Genomic DNA, 21,684 nt, shown 5'->3' with positions numbered 1-21,684 from the left:
GTGCACTGTAAACACTACGTCCTTCCAGCAAAGGCATTGTAAAGTGATACATTTCATTTTTCAAAAACTACTCTGCATACCTGAATAAGTGAAACAAAAGACATCAATACAGTTTCGTCAAAGGGACTGCTAACTTTCATTGAAGGAGTGATTATATGTTACTAAGAGATTCATTTGACTTACTTTCAAAAGCCTGTGGCGGGAGCAGGGACAATGTCTCGTACAAACGAAGCCGCACCATCGCAGCTGGAGCTTTCAGATGTTGTCCATATGTCTTGAGGACAGTGGATATGCTGGAACAGCAAAACAAACAGAGTGATGTACGCCAGAAATATGCTAAATATAATGATCAGAATTTCAGTGTTCAAGTGATTTAAACACCTCCACAACTTTCTGTTTGCAACTATCATAGTGGCTTCATCTAGTTCTCCACCTCTTGCAAATCATCACAGAAGTGAGTCTAACCATCATCTCCTAGATCTTGTTTTGCTTTCCATGGCCTCAATGTTTCACGTTACTTTGCGAGATGGAATATATGAATGTTACCTTAAAATGCTTGTAGAGGCGAGATGTGTTCATCGCCAATGCTACCATCCCACCATCTGACTCCCAGAAGAAACTTACTTTTATTAAAAAACACAGAGATATCCTGCACCATTACCAACAAACTTCTGCTGTACACTGATGCATTTTAGCTCCCATAATGCAATGCAGTTAGACGTAATAGCAAGCCTTGCTAATGATTCCTAACAATAGAGATATAACCTCAAATGCCACTGCTGCAGACACCGATAGAGCGAAGCAAGACAATTACTATTGACATCCACTCCTTGGTCACCTAGCAGCAAGGTCTTGCCTCAGACCCAGAAGAGCTTTCTTGATAGGACTCTGCCGTTGGAGGGAACACCAAAGACAACTCGTCTAACAGATGGAGGAGCTCAATACCTACAGACATATCAAAGGAAGATATAGCTCCTGGCGCAGACCTACCTTACCCTGTACAGAGGTCTCTCAACTGCTTAAGAGTGGGTGTCCCTCGATGCAACACCAATCTGAGGAAATGGTGAATTCTTCCAGCAAACGCAGATATCTCGCATGAATGTGGTGCTCAACAAGACCCAAGCAACCTACTTTTTTTTTTTTTTTTGCTAGTTGCTTTACGTCGCACCGACACAGATGATAGGACAGGGAAGGCCTAAGAATGGGAAGGAAGCGGCCGTGGCCTTAATTAAGGTATAGCCCCAGCATTTGCCTGGTATGAAAATGGGAAACCATGGAAAACCATTTTCAGGGCTGCCGACAGTGGGGTTCGAACCTATATCCCGAATACTGGATACTGGCCGCACTTAAGCGACTGCAGCTATCGAGCTTGGTAAGCCACCTACTTATATGCCCCTCCTGGACAACCCATGCACATCACAAGATATTTTTTAGAGAAAACAACAAAATCATTGCAGCTGCAGTATTTTGGAAATCCTGGCCGGATGCAGAAATGAAATGAAATGAAATGAATGACTCGCAGGCACCAACAATGTGGGCCAATGGTTGATACGAAACATTAAGCCCCCCCCACTATTCAGGGGCTCACCACTTCGAGAGGCTTCCTGCTACGCACCCCTAACGTGTTAGACCAATGCTGTTCCTGTCACTAGCGATTGCAGCGAGTCCTCTAGAAATCATTTGCACTTACATACTACGATCCTAGAAATGGACGAACAATAGTTTTCATTGGTCAGCTTTGAAAGATGCCCTTTCCATGTCATGGGCGTGAATTTATTCACTGTTGACAATTAAGATGCCAGATACCATACCACCTGGACTACATTTACGAAATAAAAAACATACGCCTCAACCCAGGTTTGACCCACCTCCTGCATGCTAACCCAAAACTCTATCCACTGCACCAACTGTACAGCACGAGTAATATGTGCTGACAGAGGTAGTTACCCTACATGTAGTTACAGTGTTGCCAGATTGCCACTCTTCAACGTCCTTTTTCTGCCGGATATACTCGCAGGACAAACTTTTGTGAGAGACATTTTTTTATTACTGGCATGTGAGGAGTCGCGCTGCGACGCCCGACTGCACAAATTTCGGTTCACCCTGTATAATGTATATAAACAAAACACGTACCATACACTTTCAATATTTGTCCCAGTATCCACTGAATTATATTTGTACCCGCTGGTCGGATGTGTACATGCACGTATATCTATTCTAGTAAAAGGTGGTTGTTATGATTATTGAAATTATCTTTTCATTTAGTTGTGTATCTTGTTACCATCCTTTAGATCCCAGATCCCTCTGGGCTATATTCCACTGTGAACAAAAGTGTTTAGTTATTATTATTATCATCATCAGTAACCTGTACTGTTGTCATTGATTAGTAGCTTCGGCCTAACATACGGACACCACATGTTAATTCTGTGTCCTAATCAAGTTTCTTATTTGTTCCTTACTTTATTTGTAACTTGTTTGTTCCTCTCCCTTTATTGAACACAAAATTACACACACTTACTTTGTGAGCATGGCCAGCGCTGACTCGACAGGTGTCAGGAGTCTTCTAATGATGTCATCAGTAACAAGTTCGGGGCAGTTCTGTAGGAAGCTGTGCATGGCCGACAGAGCACCGGCACGTCCTTCCAGGGTTACCTGCCATGTAAAGGCATCTCCCCTAGCTTTCTCTGACTCCAACTCCTTGTTGGAGCGAGGGAAGGAATTTCTCCACAGTAGGAGCATTCTAGGCAGTAAGCCTCGGACCACTGGAACACCTAGAACATACAGAATAACATTGTAATGATGAAATACAGAAAGAGACAGGAAAGGAATATACAAGAGAATAAACACAATGACAGGTCACTGTGTGAAGAGGGAGCAACAAAAAGAGGAGAAAAGGAGAAACATTAAAATATGAAGGGGAAAAAAAAAAGGTCCCCGTTATCTTCATGAATTATCTTTTTCAACTCTCTCTTCATCAATCCTAATTCTTCAACATTAATTTCTTCTCAGCCTGTGACCAGCTTGTTTCTGCTCCCAACCTTCATGGGCATCCTTTTCTTCTTCTGTGTTTGTCTTACGTTTGTTATCGTTTACCATCTGTATTCACATTTATCTTATTTCTTCTCCCTTCTTCTCTTCCTGAAGTTACAACATGGAAATTCTGCTATACTGACAATATAGCATTAGATGTGCAGCACAAAGAACTGGAGAAAACTGGAGAGATGTTAACAAGGGATTTGTCCATTTTGGAAACTTACTTCAGGAACTGAAGACTTATGTCCAGCACCAATAAAACGGAGGTTTCTTGTTTCCATTTAAACAATCATGTAGCAAATACTAAAATGAACGTGGTTTCTGTGGCAGGATACTTCACCACAACTGGAGCCCTAAATATCTTGGAGTAATCTTGGATCGAACACTATCCTACAGGCAACGTCTGCTGAATTCCGCACAGAAAATGAAAACACATAGCAACATCATTCATAAGCTTTGTGGAACTATTTGGGGTTCTTCGGAAAGTGTGTTAGGATCTTCAGCTTTAGGCTTGGTGTATTCAAGTGATGCGTACTGTGTTCCAGTATGGATGAACAGTCATCACACAAGACTTATTGATACTGAATTGAATTCCACTATGCGCATAACTGGCACAATTCGATCTGTGCCAACTCGTTGGCTCCCGCTTTTATCTGGAATAATGCCATCTGATTTACGCAGATCCACTGCTCTCATCACGGAATTTCAATAAAATCTTAAGGAACCCCGATTTACCTGTACATGAAGATCTACGAACTATCAACCAAAACAGATTACGTTCACACCATCCAACCTTGCATAACACCTTAGACATGGTTGCTAGAGGCTACAACCCAACTACAGAGTGGAAAAGATGGTGAAAAGCAGTAACAGAGATGCACCTGCACAGTATGTTCTCGAATGCCAAACTTCCAAGTGGATTCCATCCAGTTATCACGTAAAACATGGACTGCTCTGAACAGAATAAGAACAGGCCATGGCAGATGCAGAGACATGTTGTTTAAATGGAACAAATTGCCGACACCTGCGTGTGACTGCGGAACTGCACGACAAACCATAAACCATATTGTCAGAAAATGTGAAACGTGGGTATACAAAGGCAGCGAAGTGGATTTTCTGACGACAACTGCAGAAGCAATACAGTGGATCAATGATCTCGACATTCAGTTGTAAGGAGTCTTTTCTTGTTCATTGTTTTCCGGTCATGTAAATATGCATATAATTTATTTCTGTATTCAACTTGATTGTATGTGCCATACACTAAAACAAAAAATCCCTTCTGCCTTTATCCACCTTTCTTTTTATCTTCTTTTCCAGCACCAAGACTGAAGATTTGTCAAGGTAGTTCCTCTACGAGTGTTGAAGCCTACCCTCCTGATTTTATTTATTTATTTGGCGTATGATGAATAATGACAACCTCCTGATAACATGGGGTTACAAATGAGGTTACATTTTACAAATGTGCTCCAGTATGGATGAACAGTCATCACACAAGACTTATTGATATAATGAATTTTTCTCGCCTGGTCATTTTCTGGACTGCATTCAAGCCTACCTTTCTTCCTTCCTTTCTTTCTTTCTTTCTTTCTTTCGCTAATTCAATTTCAGCTGCTTCTGGTCTTTGATCTGCGCCCAGTAATCCTTTCATTCTTTCACTCTGCAACCTTCTTCTCTCTTCCGTCCATGGTGTTTGGGTCCACAAACTAACTTTTTCTTGGAAACTCTTTGTGTTCTTTATTTTCAACTTGTAAGTTTCCCCGTTGCTTATTTCCGATCCTTGTTTTCCCATTTCTGTCAGGTCCTTCTTCACTTCCTGAGGCCTGGTCCCAAGAAACCTTACTATCTGGTTGGTCAGTCTTCTCGGGTCCATTCTGTAGATGCGTCTAAAGAACATGGCTCTCCTCTTCCGGATGGTATCTGAGATATTTTCTATCTTGCGGTACAGTTCTTGGTCCGCTTTCTTTCTGTATGATCCATCCTCTGTTCTTTGGGCTCCCAGTCTCTTCCTTAGAATTTTTCGCTCCACCAGTTCTAACTTCATGACCAATCCTACCTTTATCAGGTTCAAACATTCAGCTGCATATAAGGCTTCTGGATGGATCACTGTCTGGTAATGTCTTGAGTTTTGCATTGATTGAGTTGGTTTTTTATTTATTTATTTTTTATTTTTTTTAAAATTTTTTTTGCGTAGCACCGACACATATAGGTCTTATGGCGACGATGGGATAGAAAAGGCCTAGGAGTTGGAAGGAAGCAACAGTGGCCTTAATTAAGTGATGCCCCAGCATTTGCCTGGTGTGAAAATGGGAAACCATTGAAAACCATCTTCAGGGCTGCTGACAGTGGGATTCGAACCCACTAAAGATTATAGAAGATTATGAACACAGGGAAAATCCAGAGGATGAATAAATAAACCTGGTGGATTAATTATTTAGAATAGGAACAAATCCAAAGAATTTTAAATTTTAAGGACAGAGTAACATTTTTATATAATCTGCTTCATACATATCAGAGCTCCATAAGAACTTTTTTTTTTTTTTTTAAAGACTATTCAATAACCAAGGTTTTATAAACCCTTAATATACAACTCGTAAGAAACGACCTCAATGGTGTGAATGCTAATCAACTGAATGCATGTCACTTTATATTTCATATGTCTCCACAGTGGCACATTTTACTATAGTCTTCAAGACTATTATCACCAAAGACTAAGATAATGTTATATAAGAAATATTTCAGTGTTGTTTTTAAAATGTATGTGTATCTTTTTTTTTTTTTGTTCCTTTTAACGGCTGAGGATGTCTTGTACAGAGATGAAACCTGTCCTGTCAACCCTCTTATTCTCGATAGAATAAATAATTATAGTATCGTACAGGTAGAATTTCCTCAAAAACCAAAATACTTACATTATTTAAGCATTTATTACAAAAACATGTTCTCTGCCTTTGTTTGGAATGTGAAGGTTTGTTTACACTAGTTGACAGGTATTACTTCTGCATCACCTTCAAATATTGACGATAGAACTCTCTAGTATATGCAGCGAGAAATCGATATAGAAGATTGCACTGAATATAAACACCAGAGTGCACCAATACCAAGAACGGAAAAATTATGCACGCTAAATCATTCATAATAAGGGATGAATCGGTGCAAGGGTTCTTGTAACTGAAGGATCTTATTCTTATTCGTCTCCACAAATGGGTCATTTAAGGACCACGCAGAATCAACATTTGTTGAGCTTTCCTCCCTGCGCAATAGTTCTTCCTTTTCATCGATTGTTGTAATTTCTGTTCCTCCGACCAGGTTCGTAGTGTTGGTTTCATCTCATCTTCCTCAAATCCCCTGGTGTAAACAATTTTCCTGATTATATTTCTATCCTGCAGATTTAGTGATCCTAATTCAGTGAAGTCTTTCTCTACTTGCTTATACCATTTCGATCTTGTACGTTTGATTTGCAAAAATTTGTGTATTTGATAAGTAAGTCTATTGTTATTCATTCTATCCAAATGGATTATAAATTGAATTTGTCGCAGTCTCATTGTATGAGTAAGTGTATATATTTTAAACTATATTTCTGAGTTGGGTTTGGGGTAATGTATTCCATGTTTAATTCTTGGTCCTAAGAATTTTCTCATGATTTTTTCCTTTCTTTAATTTCTAATTGTTCCTTTAAATATTCATGTTGTTAATTGAGCGTTTCTGAAACATAAAGAGCTTCAGGTTTGATGACTGTAAAGTAACGATGAATTTTACTGTTCTAGTACAAGCATTTTTTGTGTGTTGAAAAGCTAGTTCCATTTCCTGAATTCTTGAAGGTACTGACTTATTTTCATTATACAGTTTAAAATAGGAATTTTCAAGGGAGATGAAAAAAACCGCCCGTACAATGGAGTTCTCGCTGTAGCGGACTTCCACTGTACATCTAACGTCAGGAAGCTAAGAAGAATAGAAACAACACAAGAGTGAAAGAATTTAGAAAGAATATTGTTCATTCAAACTACCCAAAGGCCATTTGAGAGTTTTTCAAATTAGCCATTAAAATCTACATATGTATAATTGGTACATCAATATAGTATTTTTTTATCTCTGGATTACAGAAATGGTAAATTCATGAGAAAGTCTTTAAATAAAGAGGCAAGATGACAGTGATAAATCTAATTCCTAAGAGCTTACCAAGGGTCATGATAGCACCAATCAGCAACCAGCCTGCTTGAGTCCTGTTGAGAGATAGACGACTGTTCTGGCTTGCACTACGCAAGAGCTCTTCAGCTGTGTTGAATATGATCTGCAAGTAAAAAACCAACACTATTATAAGTTAGTCCAGTCATCTCTGTACAAGTTCGGCCATGTTAAAGGAATGGCACGTGACAGAATATGGGATAGGAAGTACTTGAACTGGGAAGGAAGTGACAATGCCTTTAATTTGTCATATGTATACTACCTACAAATAACCTAACTCTTGTAAAACCTTCAATTATTATCTTTTATTAAATGCTAAGTTCGAATATTCCCTGTAAATATGTATTGTACATTTGTATAATCTCAAATATGTATTGTGAATACATCTAACCTCAAAATCTGTGTAGTCGAAAACTTCAGAAAACTCTGTAATATTCATATATTGGGTATAATCCACTATCAGTCTGATATATATGGAGATTTCTGGAAACTTACTGTAATGATTGATCATCCAGATACATGTGGAAACATTAGGAATTTTGTAGACATGTCCATGTATGTTTATAAACGGTAATCGAACATTCGAGTTTGATCTACTTCAATCGAGAGACCAGTCGATTGATTGTCCCTTGTGTGTTCGGATGTGTTCCATTTAGAGCGTTGCAAAAACATTTCCAGAAGGCAATATTTCTAGACAGGGGCTGCCTGGCCGAGGTGGTAAAGACGTGCTCGGTTCACCCGGAAGGACGTGGGTTTGAATCCCCATCAGAAAGCCGTAAAATTTAAGAAACGAGATTTCCGCTTCCAGAGGTGCATATGGCCCTGAGGTTCACTCAGCCTACACCAAAAAATGAGTATCAGATTAATTCCTGGGGGCAAAGCCGGCCGGGCGTAAAGCTAACCACTCTACCCTATCACGTGCCGAGGTTAACAACGGTGGAAGCCTTTACCTTCCACTCCTCCAAGGCCCTCCATGGCCTGTACAGAGGTGACTGATTTTTTTAATATTTCTAGACTGTTTGTCGAACATACTATATATCAAGTTGACAAGACGTGAGTGAGTGAGTGAGTGAGTGAGTGAGTGAGTGAGTGAGTGAGTGAGTGAGTCAGTGCAGTAAGAGAACGTAGATTGTGGGTTAGAGTGAGTGGTACAGTGAGCTGAAGAGTGAACTGATATCTGTATTTGTCAGAATCGACTTGAGTGAGAGGGTAGTCAGTCTTGCCTTGTGATGGCAAAGTGAATAATCAGTGTGTGGACTGTTGATATCTGAACCTGTCAGAACCAACTGTATGATGGTGAAGTGAATAACCAGTGTGGGAACTTGTTGATATCTGTACTCAACAGAGTCGATAGTAAATTGCTTCAGTGTGTTTCCCTTAACAGTGTAGTGTTGTGTATAGTTGTGTATAACTGTTTGTTGTTAAGGAATGGACGTAGCAGAAATAAAGTACTTTTATGCAAGGAAATGAGCATACGAGGTGTGTTCAAAAAAAGATCGAACTTTGTAAATTGCGCGCAAACCACAATATTGAGCGTGTTGTGACTGTGGCGGCGCCTAGCGGCAACTTCTGACAACAGACCGCTGCTTTCCGCATTCCATTGCCTGCATTATCAGTTGAGTTAGAGCCTCTGAAGTGATTGCTTGTCACATGTTCGTCGAATTCTATGATGAAACAGCTTGAGGAACAATGCGTGTGCGTGAAGTTCTGCTTCAAAGTTGGGAAAACGTTTGTGGAAACACTGGAGATGAGATGTGGGTGTACGGTTACGATGTCGAAACCAAAAGGCAATCATCACAGTGGGTGGGGAAAGGTTCTCCTCGATCGAAAAAAGCACGAATGAGTCGTTCAAACATCAAGGTGATGCTGATTGTGTTTTTTGATTGGAAAGGCATTGTCCATCACGAGTTTGTACCCCGAGGCCAGACAGTGAACAAAGAACTGTACCAGAATGTTTTAACGCATTTGAGAGATGCTGTGCGCAGGAAGAGGCCTGAACTGTTGGAAAACAAATCCTGGATGTTGCACCATGACAATGCGCAGCACATGCCTCTCTCTCGGTCCGTAGTTATCTGGCAAAACACCAAATACCTGTTGTGCCCCATCCGCCCTATTCTCCCGACTTGGCTTCAGCAGACTTTTTCTTATTCCCCAAACTGAAAACCACCTTGAAAGGACATCGTTTCCAAGACATTGAAGAGATCAAGGAGAATGCGACGAGGCAACTTCGCGCCATCAAAGAAAGTGCATTCCAGGAAGCATTCCAAAAGTGGAAGAAACGTTGGCAACATGCTGTTGATAGTGCAGGGGACTATTTTGAAGGGGACAGTCTGTGAAATGATGTAAGCTACATGATAAAGTTTTTCTAGCCACAGTTCGGTCTTTTTTTGAACACACCTCGTATCTTGTGTGATATTTCTTTACACCGAAATAAAATTGCATTGAGAAGGATAAATTAAGGTATAACCCCACCATTTACCAGGTGTGAAAATGGAAAACGACCTTCAGGGCTCCTCAGAGTAGGATTTGCACCTGCAGTCTCCCGAATGCAATCTCACAGCTAAGTGACCTTAACTGTGTGGCAAACACACTTGATCCAGAAAAACATGGAGAGCAATCAGACCATGTAGAAGACATAGGAAAAGATGGCTGAATGAAGTTAAATAGAGGAATAGAATGGACGAAGGACGGTGGCCAGTTATACAGTGCCTCTGTGTAATGTCACTGGTTCTCAGGAAATAGTGAGGAGTGAATGACATTCTACTAGCCTCTATAAAAAAGTTTCTCAAATCCGCAGAATGGCATCAAAACATTACTATCTTGAGCCGATTGCAAGGTTGAACATAATGTACTTCTGAGACTCAGCTGGGCAGGAAATGTTTTTTGAATTGGAATAGCAAGAATGTGACCCTTAGAGTTCTTAGAAAGGTCACAGTTACTCAGTGGCAGAGTTATAACACGTCTAGTGTGCCTGACGTTTAATAAAAGTAACAGTTTTATAGACAGCAGGAGTATTTTTGCGATGGATCAACATATTATAGACATGTAGAACAGATATTGCCAGCAGATTTTCAACGGTTTCTCGTTGATATTATGATGCCAATTTTAAGTTAACAGTTATTAAAAACAAAGAAATGAAGAACAATTGCACAGCCACAAAAAATATGACATAACTAAAGCAAATGTTTGGCGTTGGTGTGAAGACGAAGTAGCATAAAAAATGCGTACTGTACAAAAAAATTGCATTGGCCCGAAAAAAGGACACTTAAAAAAGTTGAAGATGAAATTGTGAGATATGCACATGTAAAACACAAGGGTGGAATGGCCATAACACAGCGTGCAAAACTCGCTCACCTTCAACTTCCACGTCATTATTAAATATCGCTAGCCGTTGAAGCGAGATGTGCGTCTAGCAGCAGCCAATACCTGATGCTTAGTAAAAGTAACAATTTTATAGACAATACGAATATTTTCCTGATGGATCATTGTATTGTAGAGACACGTAGAAGAGGTATTGCCAGCAAATTTTCAACAGGATCTCGTCAATATTATGATTACAATTTTAAGTTAATGGTTATTAAACACATGGAAATAAAGAATAATTGTGCAGCTGCAAGAAAATATGGCATAACTAAAGCCAATGTTCAGTGTTGGCATGAAGACAAAAATAATCTAAAACCGCATACTGTATAAGAAAGGCATACAGTGGCTCGCAACAAGGACGCTTTAGAGAAGTCGGATGTGAAATTGTGAGCTATGCGAGGTCAGAATGGACATAACATGTGATGCGATACGAATGTGGGCCTGCAAAGAGGAATTCCCTGAACATTGAAAGGCAGTGGTAGGATTTACATGATACTTGTGTGCGTTTCTTTTATCTCAAATTAAATATGAAATTTGTTACAAATAAAATTATGATTTCACAAAGCACTTTTTAAGCCTGATTTAAATTTTTTGAAGCCAAAAGTTGGGGTCGTCTTGCATTCAGGTTCGTTTTGGATTTAGAGAAATATGATATTTATTGTCGGGAGTGTCCAAGGGAGTGTTCGGCTCGCCTGGTGCCATAGTGCCATGGTCCCAAATGCAAGCTCACAGCTGAGTGATCTTAAAAGCACACGGCCAACTCAGTCGGTGCCGAGAAGAGATGGTTGTACAAGAAATGGGATTGATGAGTAGAGAGCCTATCTATTTGAAGATGTGGAGATTGTTCTTGACCTTTAGTGTTTCCATGCTTGTCTTTGTCTTCTATTTCTGTTGCTCCATCTTCACACATTGCTGACCTGCCTTTATGTTCATCCTATTTTGCATTCCTTTCCTTGTTCCTTCTATCTATCTATCTACTGTATATATGGTGTGATTTGATACTTCTTTGTTCTTTTCCAATACCCAATCAAATAGCGACGTTCTCTGCAACCAAGAGAACAGGGGAACCTGTCATCAGGTGGTGAAAATGGACCTAGAAGAAATAGCAACAGAGAAGCCTACAAGTCCAGAATCGTGAACATCAAGAGTTTGCAAGAAAAGATTAGATCCTGGACTCAACCACCATGGACAGAAGAAAGGAGAAGAATATAGAATAAAAGGACAATGGAGTAATAGGTATGGATCAAAGTGTGAAAATAGCTGAAATCGAATTAACGTGGTCTGCAGTCAGCCTAAGTGAAAAGCAGAAGAAAAGGCATTATGCATAAGTAAACATCATGATCTACTAATTATTTACCTTTACATGAAAACAATTATTATTACCTTTCCCTTTGTGTGAGGAACTCCAAGAGGCGACAGCCGGACACCACCAAGTACAGCGGCCAGCGCTGCACTGTAGCCAGCTATAGCTTCAGGAGATGTTCGCATGTTCTCGATACCTTCGACGCATCTGGCAGTATTACATGTTATTACATGTTAACAATAATTAAAAAATAATGACTTTTAAGGATTTCTATAAAAATCAACAGGACATGCACTGTTAAACACTAAAAATTGCTGTTTGAAACCTAGCCAACATCTTTCAATAAGTTACAAATGTAGCTATTAGTTTATTAATGTTATTGGCGTTTAAGTACATTTGTTAAAAAAACCTTACTAGACATTTAGCTAGTATAATAACTTTGCTATAGAATTTTCCAATGGGAACTAAAATTGTATCCTCACGCGTACATGTTTCAAAAATGAATCAACACTACAGTGGTCAATAAGACTGAATGCTGAAACATGCCAAAGTTGTTTCAACAATTTTAAATTATAGTTTCTTAGTGTTATTCCAATATGTTTATATTAGGTTTAGTGTCTACTCATGACAGTGGAACCTCGATTCTCCGTTTTTGGAGGGACCATGAATAAAAAACACACAACACGGGAAAACGGAAAATCCGGGAACGAATGAACCATCAACAATTTTGCTAAACATAAAAAAAGTGAAATATGTATACTTATAATCTTACCAACACACCTAAACCAAGCCAAACTACAGCACCAACGGGCCTTCTGCCTACCGAGCGACTGCTGCTCGGTCCAAAGGCCTGCAGATTACGAGGTGATGCATGGTCAGTGTGATGGATTCTCTCCGCCGTTATTTCTGGCTCTCTATACCGGAATCGCCATCTCACCATTTAATAGCTCCTCAATTAAAGGTAGGCCTAATTGTAGAATGAGTGAACCTGGAACCAACCCTCATATCCAGGTAAAAATGCCTGACCTGGCCGGGAATTGAACCCAGGCCCTCTGGGTTGGAGGCAGGCAAGTTAGACCGTGGAACCGGCATCAAACATGAATTACCGATACGCGACTTAAAAATCTCGAAACTTTACATTCAGTTTTACCAGCGAAACTTTGTCAGTTTCCTCTGAAAACTTCTTTTCAGTTCAGCAACTTTGATCAGCTAAACTCTCCAAAAAATCTAATACCCGTAACGCCAAGCCAAACAACAATTGACCACAAGTAGTTTTTAATTCTCTAATCTATTAAAATAAAGAACATTAGATACAAAAGCGCCCAACATGATGGCGAAATGACCTTTTTTTGGATCTTCCATTGTAATTTGGTCACCGGTATGTTAGTAGATTTATGACAAGAGGAGAATTAATACTGTTCGTAGTCAAATTATGGAAATCTTGTACTGCGTAAATTAGGCCTACATCGACTTTCAAAGGTTGTGTTGAACTTGAGAATACGGTTTCGAATGTGGGTTGTTTTTTTTTTTTTTTTTGTTTTTTTTTTTTTTGCTTTATGTCGCACCGACACAGATAGGTTTTATAGCGACGATGGGAGAAGGAAGGGCTAGGAGTGGGAAGGAAGCGGGTGTGGCCTTAATTAATTTGCCTGGTGTGAAAATGGGAAACCACGGGAAACCATTTTCAGGACTGCCGACAGTGGGGTTCGAACCTACTATCTCCCGAATACTGGATACTGGCCGCACTGAAGCGACTGCAGCTATCGAGCTCGGTCAGTTTCTAATGTAAGTATCGATACTCTAGTTCCCGAATGCATTATATTCAATTCTGCCCGCCACTAATCACAATCAAATTGAAAAGAGAAAAAAAAAATCATTAACACTTCCGAAATTACGGTTATTCGCAACCTTGAGCCCAGCTGGAAAGCGCGCTCGCTGTACTAGTCTGTAGGAGTGTGAAATGATACAAAGTTTTAAATTAACATGCGCATATAAAACAACTGCAGTTTCTATAACATTTTAACTCAAAAACGTGAAATTCCCAGTCTTACATTAGGACCAAAACAGTAATAGGCTTTATGTACAGTACCGTATGTAAGGTACAACAACGTATACAATAATATTAAAATACTAAATTTGTGTTACTTAAGAAGGAGCAGTTTTGATTCCTGCCTGAAAGCGCAATGACTATACAGTGCCCCGAGGGAAGTACTGAAAACCTATTCAGTGATACACTCGAAAAAAGTAACAAAGTAAACATGTAACCCTGGACAATAATGTAGACGTTTTGCACGTACCGTGTTCGAACATTTGACGAAACTCGTTCCGTCTTCAAGTAGTGCTGTCAAATTGCGCTCTGTCTCCTTCCAATTGTTGTGGACACTCTCTGCTTTATGATTTCCGAGGATTCTCTAAACAATACCACCCGAATGCAATGCTAAGATGGTCCCTTATGCAAGTTCACCGCCGATCGCTTTTCCAGCATGGTACAGTACTTCCTCAAATTACCGCAATGATGGGACGTTAACACCAAGATCGGTAAGTATGCCGTAGCCGTCCTTTCGTGAGATACAGTTTCTTGAAAAGAAAAAAAACCGCGCGATCGAGGACTTAGCGTTGATGGGACTGAACTTCATGGACGGTTGATCTGGGAAATCGTTTCTTCGAGGAACGGATAATGTGGGAGTTCTACAGCGTAGTTTAATAAGGATGCTCGCGGGACCACGTAATTTGAATGAATAATACGGGAAAACATAGTTTCCAAGTACGTATAATCGAGGTTCTACTGTATATATGTAGAATCCCACTGGCCATCATTGTCTAATCAAATGTAGACACTTATGTACTGCAATAAGCATATTTTAACTAACCTTCATAATATAGCCTTTTGTAGAATACTACAAGAAAATAAACAGGATCCTGAATATACTTTCCTGAATATACTTTTTTTTAATTTTGAGTTAAGAAATATGGCTGATGATGCCCAAAAAATAAGGGCAAAACATGTTCCGTTAATAGAATCAACAATAATGTAAAGGTTCTAAGTTGGAAAGAAAATATATTGGACAATTTTCTAATAAATATTAGATTTTAATGCACCTGGAAGTGCCGAAGTATACAAGAAAAAATGACAAATTACATTAAAATCTTTTTCTCACTGAGGACCTGGCTGAAATCTATGAATATATCAGAAACCTAAGGAGTTAGAAGATCGCTCTGTTGATCGCTAGTTAACAATTAACTAATTCCATCAGGTTTCAATCCACAATCCAGTGCTTGACATTTCAGCATTGATTTACAAGGAAGTTATAAGCAGTTACTGAAGGATTCAGTATTAACACAAGCTTAGTTAAATACCTGTCAATAAGAGGAGTGATCTGGCTGGGAACAGCAACACAGATACAGCGCAGACACCAGGCTGCAGCAAGTCGAGCTGCTTGGCATGGATGCATTAGAACAGCCATGGTGGCTTCAACCAGGCCTAAAATTTTTAGAAAAGGACAAAAGTGACATCATTTTGCCATTAACAGAAACAGGCATCATTTTCTCAGAAAAAAATTAGCAAAACAAGAAAAGGATCACAATTCTGTATTAAATACAACAAACAATGGCGTATGACTTTTAGTGCCAGGAGTGTCCGAGGACATGTTTGGCTCGCCAGGTGCAGGTCTTTTGATTTGACTCCCTAGGCGACCTGTGTGTCGTGATGATGAAATGATGATGAAGACGACACACACACCCAGTCCCCATGCCATAGAAATTAACCAATTAAGGTTAAAATTCCCGACCCTGCCGGGAATCGAACCCGGGACCCCTGTGACCAAAGGCCAGCACGCTAACCATGTAACCATGGAGCCGAACTGTATTAAATACAGAAAATGTAGAACATGGCTGAGTGGCTGAAAATATGGAATGCACTATGGAAGTTCAGAGGAGGTTGAGTTTTAAACACAGTAGGCATTTTTATCCAATTTCTACATTTGTAAAGCTATCTTCTACGACTGCTCCTCCATCTCCTTAGCATAATCCTACAGGCACAGGGTCCGTTCCTGTGGGTCAATGAATGCCATTTTGCATGATCTTGAGTGTTGCTGGGCTTCAGATTGACGATCTTCAATTCTGCACTTGAATCTTGCCAGCACAGCTTCAGTTGTACTCTGGGACATTGGCCATCAACATTGAAATGAAGGACAAAGTTGGCAATTTTACCAGGAACATTCTCATTTCCATGACATGTAGAGTGTCCAGAATCCAGTATAGTGAGATTACTATGGTAGTGTAAATGTAGAGCTTCGTCTCAACACCAAGGTCATGGCTACTGAAAACCCTTTTGAGGAAACGATCAAAAGTCCACAATAGCACATCTGAGGTGATACTGTATTTTGAATGCAAGCATTTGCTGAGATTAGAATCCCAAGGTAAGAAATAATGTGTTTGATATTGAGCAGGGTAATACCACTGGTCATGATGAAAGGAGCTGCCTTATTGGAGTTTGGTGCAGGTTTGTAAATAACTTTTGTTTAGTTGAAATTTTAATAAAACGATCAGTTAAATGCATTCAAAATAGCTTTTAAGTCTTCTCCTGTATTTACTAGAACAAAACTGTTGGCTGCATATTGGAGTTTAATAACTGAAGGTGAGGATACTTTGTTCTTCCCTACAACCTGTAAGATTAAATATTCTGCCTGAAGTCATATACAGAGAGAGCTGCCTTAAATTTATACACTATTTCCACACTTGGAGGAAGTCTTCCCTCAACAACTTGCACTATAACCCCCACAAATATAGAAAACTATACTAGGTAATTGGTCAGCCAACGTGCAGTAAAATCTTGTTAAATCGAATCAATCAATCAATCAATCAATCAATCAATCAATCAATACTGATCTGCATTTAGGGCAGTCGCCCACGTGGCAGATTCCCTATCTGTTGCTTTCCTAGCCTTTTCCGAAATGATTTCAAAGAAATTGGAAATTTATTGAACATCTCCCTTGGTAAGTTATTCCAATCCCTAACTCCCCTTCCTATAAATGAATATTTGCCCCAGTTTGTCCTCTTGAATTCCAACTTTATCTTCATATTGTGATCTTTCCTACTTTTATAAACGCCATTCAAACTTATTTGTCTACTAATGTCATTCCACGCCATCTCTCCGCTGACAGCTCGGAACATACCACTTAGTCGAGCAGCTCTTCTTATTTCTCTCAATTCTTCCCCACCCAAACATTGCAACATTTTTGTAACGCTACTCTTTTGTCGGAAATCACTCAGAACAAATCGAGCTGCTTTTCTTTGGATTTTTTCCAGTTCTTGAATCAGGTAATCCTGGTGAGGGTCCCATACACTGGAACCATACTCTAGTTGGGGTCTTACCAGAGACTTATATGCCCTCTCCTTTACATCCTTACTACAACCCCTCAACACCCTCATAACCATGTGCAGAGATCGGTACCCTTTATTTACAATCCCATTTATGTGATTACCCCAATGAAGATCTTTCCTTATATTAACACCTAGATACTTACAATGATCCCCAAAAGGAACTTTCACCCCATCAACGCAGTAATTAAAACTGAGAGGACTTTTCCTATTTGTGAAACTCACAACCTGACTTTTAACCCCGTTTATCAACATACCATTGCCTGCTGTCCATCTCACAACATTTTCGAGGTCACGTTGCAGATGCTCACAATCTTGTAACTTATTTATCACTCTATAGAGAATAACATCATCATCCGCAAAAAGCCTTACCTCCGATTCCACTCCTTTACTCATATCATTTATATATATAAGAAAACATAAAGGTCCGATAACACTGCCCTGAGGAACTCCCCTCTCAACTATTACAGGGTCAGACAAAACTTCACCTACTCTAACTCTCTGAGATCTATTTTCTAGAAATATAGCAACCCATTCAGTCACTCTTTTGTCTAGTCCAATTGCACTCATTTTTGCCAGTAGTCTCCCATGATCCACCCTATCAAATGCTTTAGACAGGTCAATCGCGATACAGTCCATTTGACCTCCAGAATCCAAGATATCTGCTACATCTTGCTGGAATCCTACAAGTTGAGCTTCAGTGGAATAATCTTTCCTAAAACCGAATTGCCTTCTATCGAACCAGTTATTAATTTCACAAACATGTCTAATATAATCAGAAAGAATGCCTTCCCAAAGCTTACATACAATGCATGTCAAACTTACTGGCCTGTAATTTTCAGCTTTATGTCTATCACCCTTTCCTTTATACACAGGGGCTACTATAGCAACTCTCCATTCATCTGGTATAGTTCCTCCGACCAAACAATAATCAAATAAGTACTTCAGATATGGTACTATATCCCAACCCATTGTCTTTAGTATATCCCCAGAAATCTGATCAATTCCAGCCGCTTTTCAATTTTTCAACTTATGTATCTTATTGTAAATGTCATTGTTATCATATGTAAATTTTATTACTTCTTTGGCCTTAGTCTCCTCCTCTATCTCGACATTATCCTTGAAACCAACAATCTTTACATACTGCTGACTGAATACTTCTGCCTTTTGAAGATCTTCACATACACACTCCCCTTGTTCATTAATTATTCCTGGAATGTCCTTCTTGGAACCTGTTTCTGCCTTAAAATACCTATACATACCCTTCCATTTTTCACTAAAATTTGTACGACTGCCAATTATGCTTGCCATCATGTTATCCTTAGCTGCCTTCTTTGCTAGATTCAATTTTCTAGTAAGTTCCTTCAATTTCTGCTTACTTCCACAGCCATTTCTAACTCTATTTCTTTCCAGTATGCACCTCCTTCTTAGTCTCTTTATTTCTCTATTATAATAAGGTGGGTCTTTACCATTCCTTACCACCCTTAAAGGTACAAACCTGTTTTCGCATTCCTCAACAATTTCTTTAAACCCATCCCAGAGTCTGTTTACATTTTTATTTACCGTTTTCCACCGATCATATTTACTTTTTAGAAACTGCCTCATGCCTGCTTTATCAGCCATATGGTACTGCCTAACAGTCCTACTTTTAAGACCTTCCTTTCTATCACATTTATTTTTAACTACCACAAAAACAGCTTCATGATCACTAATACCATCTATTACTTCAGTTTCCCTATAGAGCTCATCTGGTTTTATCAGCACCACATCCAGGATATTTTTCCCTCTGGTTGGTTCCATCACTTTCTGAATCAGCTGTCCTTCCCATATTAACTTATTTGCCATTTGTTGATCATGCTTCCTGTCATTCGCATTTCCTTCCCAATTTACATCTGGCAAATTCAGATCTCCCGCTACAATCACATTTCTTTCCATGTCGTTTCCCACATAGCTGACTATCCTATCAAATAATTCCGAATCCGCGTCAGTGCTACCCTTTCCCGATCTGTACACTCCAAATATATCAAGTTGCCTATTATCTTTAGAAATGAGCCTTACACCTAGAATTTCATGTGTCTCATCTTTAACTTTTTCGTAGCTTACAAATTCTTCTTTCACCAGAATGAACACTCCCCCTCCCACCATTCCTATCCTATCTCTACGATACACACTCCAGTGCCGTGAGAAAATTTCTGCATCCATTATATCATTTCTCAGCCATGATTCAACTCCTATTACAATATCTGGTAAATATATATCTATTAAATTACTTAATTCTATTCCTTTCTTTACAATACTTCTACAGTTCAACACTAACAATTTTATGTCATCCCTACTTGATTTCCAGTTCCCTGTTCCCTTATCACCGCTCCCTAGGCCATCCCGTTTCCCTGAATGTACCTCCCTATTACCCTTCCAAACAAATTTCCTAACTTATATGTACCACTGCGGTTTAAATGAAGGCCATCTGAGCGCAGATCCCTATCTCCTACCCACCCATTAGGATCTAGAAATTTCACTCCCAGTTTCCCACATACCCACTCCATAGTCTCATTTAAATCCCCAATCACCCTCCAGTCAGTATCCCTCCTACACAGTATTCCACTAATAACAATCTCCGCTTTCTTAAACTTCACCCGTGCTGCATTTACCAGATCCCACACATCTCCAACTATGTTGGTACTTATATCAGCTTGCCTTACGTTGTTGGTACCAACGTGAAACACTACCACCTTCTCCTTCCCCTCCTCCCTCTCTTCTACTTTCCTCAACATCTGCCTCAACCTAATTCCTGGATAACATTCTACCCTGGTTCCTTTTCCTCCACACACTTTCCCCACGTGTCTAACGATGGAATCCCCCATGACCAGAGCCTCAACCCTCCCCACCTCATCTGATCACCTCCCCTCCTGGTCAGCCCTATCTTCTCTCACTGCTGCAGAAGCTACTTCCTCCTCCCTTTTCTCCTTCCCATGACCCTGTTCCACCTGTCTTTTCCTATCCTCTACTCTACATTTCCCTTTCCTACCTTTTCCCTTCCTCCTACTTCCACGCATCTCAGCAACAGTTCCCTGTCCCTCATCTTCCCTCTGTTGTTCTACCTGGAGTGACTCGTACTGATTTCGCACAGACACCTGTTCTGAATTCTGATCCTGAATAGAGCCCTTAGCCTGCAATCTCCTTCCCCTTAGAACATTAGACCACCTGTCTTCTACAACTCCTCCCTTTCCTTCCCCTCCCTCTTGTACACCTACTGTAACCTGTACATTGTTTGAGGGAGTCCTATCTTCCTTCCTGTCTTCTGTGAGAATCCTAATTATCTCCCTCAAACTTTCCAACTCCTCCCTCATACCCTTCAATGCCTCACCACACCCACAATAAGTACACTCGCGCTCCTTAGCCATTCTTTACGGGGAGGAAAAAATTAAATTAAAAAATAAAATAACTTATTTGCAAAAAATAAATGAACAAAGGGATATATTGTCTGGGATAGTACACAACAATAAGGTAATTAATATACGACTACACTACAATACTACTTAGTTGTGCTCTATTTTTTTTTATTCTACAAGTCGCTGGGACGCAAAAATCAGACTTCGAATTACGTGATTTCGAATTAACCGCCAACTGGTAATTCAGAAACGCCAACCTTTGCCGTGTCACAAAATGTTCTAAGACCCGTCACTGCATGCACCTTGATTCTCAGTTTAAGCCTGGAAAAAATGGGGATAAAGAAAACTATTTCCAAAATATATGCAATAAAATGCATTTATATTTTACAAATAATGCATTTCGATAAATCACTGGCAAACATAGCCTCATTCAACAAAAGGAAGATAATTTATAACTGTCGGGCTGAGTGACTCAGACGGATGAGGTGCTCGCCTTCTGACTGTAACTTGCTGATGAACAGGAAGCTGGAAATATGTAAAAATCCTAACAATTTCAACAGGGAGAGGTTATCAATTAAGTAATACAAGGTTGCCAGCTATTAAGGATTTACTACGTTGTTCTCTTCCCTATCCTTTCACTACTGTTATTTTGTTTCAGTGTTCTCCGAATACGTACATTCCACATCATCAGACGTTACATTCCATGCTATGTATTAAATATCATACTTTCATAACTTGTGCACCAATTATGCCCCCTCCCATGCCATCTCATAATATCATCATCCTCTGGTTTTCTCCACAAACTTTCTTTCCATTCTTCAGCTCTGTTCTATTCTATCCTGGGTGTCTTTTGTTGCACTTATTATTTTCTAGTTATTTCTTCTAGCACATACATCCCTGATTCATCTGATGACCCCCTCTGTTACTTCTCACGCACACATGGGGTGATGGAATATATTAATTGGAGTTTAATGGTGTCATCAGCTCCCGCTTGGAATGCTAGTGCTGTGCCAGCATAGAGCGAGCCATCTGGTG

General features: G+C 39.7%; 1 protein-coding gene across 1 annotated transcript in view; it reads right to left on the bottom strand.

The window, feature by feature from the left end:
* LOC136884962 (HEAT repeat-containing protein 5B) overlaps window positions 1-21,684 on the bottom strand; it is a 390,022-nt gene that overhangs the window by 122,633 nt on the left and 245,705 nt on the right. The window contains exons 10-14 of the mRNA XM_067157308.2: window positions 15,236-15,359; window positions 11,959-12,085; window positions 7,207-7,318; window positions 2,519-2,771; window positions 184-293 (exon numbers count right to left, since the gene is read on the bottom strand). Of these exons, the coding sequence (XP_067013409.1) occupies window positions 184-293; window positions 2,519-2,771; window positions 7,207-7,318; window positions 11,959-12,085; window positions 15,236-15,359 (726 nt within the window). The remainder of the gene's footprint in view (window positions 1-183; window positions 294-2,518; window positions 2,772-7,206; window positions 7,319-11,958; window positions 12,086-15,235; window positions 15,360-21,684) is intronic.

Source organism: Anabrus simplex, chromosome 13 (assembly GCF_040414725.1).
Source record: "Anabrus simplex isolate iqAnaSimp1 chromosome 13, ASM4041472v1, whole genome shotgun sequence".
Classification (NCBI taxonomy): Eukaryota; Metazoa; Arthropoda; class Insecta; order Orthoptera; family Tettigoniidae; genus Anabrus; species Anabrus simplex.
The sequence above is the reverse complement of the archived record's forward strand: the minus strand, read 5'-3'. Positions and strand labels throughout refer to the sequence as shown.